Source organism: Staurois parvus, unplaced genomic scaffold (assembly GCF_062004578.1).
Source record: "Staurois parvus isolate SC_StPar_1 unplaced genomic scaffold, SC_StPar_1.0 ptg000470l, whole genome shotgun sequence".
Classification (NCBI taxonomy): Eukaryota; Metazoa; Chordata; class Amphibia; order Anura; family Ranidae; genus Staurois; species Staurois parvus.
In genome coordinates, this window is record NW_028318266.1 from 5,282,213 (window position 1) to 5,284,507 (window position 2,295).

A 2,295-nucleotide genomic window follows, 5' to 3' on the forward strand; every position below is an offset into this window, starting at 1 on the left:
TTCCTGTAGTTGGCCACCAAGTTTGCACACATCTCAGGAGGGATTTTGGCCCACTCCTCTTGGCAGATCCTCTCCAAGTCATTAAGGTTTGGTGGCTGACTTTTGGCAACTCGAACTTTCAGCTCCCTCCACAGATTTTCAATCGGATGAAGGTCTGGAGACTGGCTAGGCCACTCCAGGACCTTAATGTGCTTCTTCTTGAGCCACTCCTTTGTTGCCTTGGCCGTGTGTTTTGGGTCATTGTCATGCTAGAACACCCATCCACGACTCATTTTCAATGCCCTGGCTGAGGGAAGAAGGTTCTCACCCAAGATTTGATGGTAAATTGCCCCGTCTATGATCCCTTTGATGCAGTGCAGTTGTCCTGTCCCCTTAGCAGAAAAACACCCCCAAAGCAGAATGTTTCCACCACCATGTTTGACAGTTGGGATGGTGTTCTTGGGGTCATAGGCAGCATTCCTCCTCCTCCAAACACGGCGAGTTGAGTTGATGCCAAAGAGCTCGATTTTGGTCTCATCTGACCACAACACTTTCAACCAGTCCTCCTCTGCATCATTCAGATGTTCATTGGCAAACTTCAGACGGGCCTGGACATGTGCTTTCTTGAGCAGAGGGACCTTGTGGGCACTGCAGGATTTCAATCCTTGTCGGAGTAGTGTGTTACCAATTGTTTTCTTGGTGTTTTCTTGGTGACTATATATATATATATATATATATATATATATTAATGTTTTTCATCAAAACAGGTAACAATAAAACATTTAATGAATTCATTCTTTTGGGATTTAGTATCAGCAAAAACCTAAATATCTTAATTTTCTTTATTATGCTTGTCATTTACCTTTTAACAATTTTATGGAACCTTCTAATTATCATACTAGTATTCTATAACAAGAGTCTTCAATCTCCCATGTACTTTTTGCTCACCCAGCTGTCAAAAAATGATATATTGCTGAGCTCAGTTATTGCCCCAAAGATGCTAAATGTAGTATTATATGATAATGGAAAAATCACTTTAATTGGTTGCATCATCCAGTTTTATTTTTTTGCTTCCATGGAAACATATGAGTGTTTTCTCCTTGCAGTGATGTGTTATGACAGATATTTGGCCATCTGTAGACCTTTGCATTATTCTGCCTTAATGAATATACAGCTTTGTCTGAAAATAGTTGCAATATGTTGGCTTTTAAGTTTGTCTGTGGTTTTCCTTGATACCATAACATTGTCTAAGTTACAGTTCTGTCAGTCAAATATTATTGACCATTTCTTCTGTGACCTGGGACCTTTGCTAGAAATTTCTTGTTCAGATACTTATATCATTAAATTAGAAATCTTTTTACTAAGCACACCAATCATTATCATCCCAGCTTTTGTAATTATCATATCTTACGCTTACATTATTTTTGCCATCTTGAAAATACAATCTAAGGATGGCAGGCAGAAGACCTTCTCCACCTGCAGCTCCCATTTAAGTGTCGTAATTAAGTTTTATGGGACTCTATTTTGCATTTACATTATTCCAAGTGTAGGAAAATTAGTGAACATTAAAAAATTTTTGTCTTTGGCTTATACTGTGGTAACCCCTTTGATGAACCCTATTATCTATGGCCTTAGAAGCCAAGAGATTAAGAAAGCTTTGAAGTTGTCTTCTTTACGTGTTTTACATAAAACTTAAAAGAAAATGTAAAATAAATACATTTCATAACTTTTGAAATTGTTTTGTTTACGTATTTTAAATCAAACTTTAAAGAAAATGTCAAATAAATACTTTTTACAACTTTTGAAATTGTTTTGTTTACATGTTTTAAATAAAACTTTAAAGAAAATGTACAATAAATATTTTTCACAACTTTTGAAATTGTTTTATGTATTTTAAATAAAACGTTAAAGAAAATGACAAATAAATATGTTTCACAACTTTTGAAATTGTTTTGTTTATGTGTTTTAAATAAAACTTTTAAAAAAATGTCAATTATATATATGTTTCACAACTTTTGAAATTGATTTGTTTATGTGTTTTAAATAAAACGTAAAAGAAAATGTAAAATAAAAATGTTTTCCAACTTTTGAAATTGTTTTGTTTACGTGTTTTAAATAAAACTTTAAAGAAAAAGTCAAATAAATACATTTCACAACTTTTGAAATTGTTTTGTTTACGTATTTTAAATCAAAGTTTAAAGAAAATGTCAAATAAATACTTTTTACAACTTTTGAAATTGTTTTGTTTATGTGTTTTAAATAAAACGTAAAAGAAAATGTAAAATAAATATGTTTTCCAACTTTTGAAATTGTTTT

At 32.8% G+C, this 2,295-nt stretch overlaps 1 protein-coding gene across 1 annotated transcript; it reads left to right on the top strand.

Annotated features, from left to right (window-relative positions):
- Nucleotides 1-727: 727 nt before the first annotated feature.
- Nucleotides 728-1,675, top strand: LOC149452632 (olfactory receptor 1496-like). The gene has a single exon (XM_089689305.1). It carries the CDS (start codon nt 728-730, stop codon nt 1,673-1,675), a length of 948 nt encoding a protein of 315 aa, XP_089545431.1.
- Nucleotides 1,676-2,295: the final 620 nt, after the last annotated feature.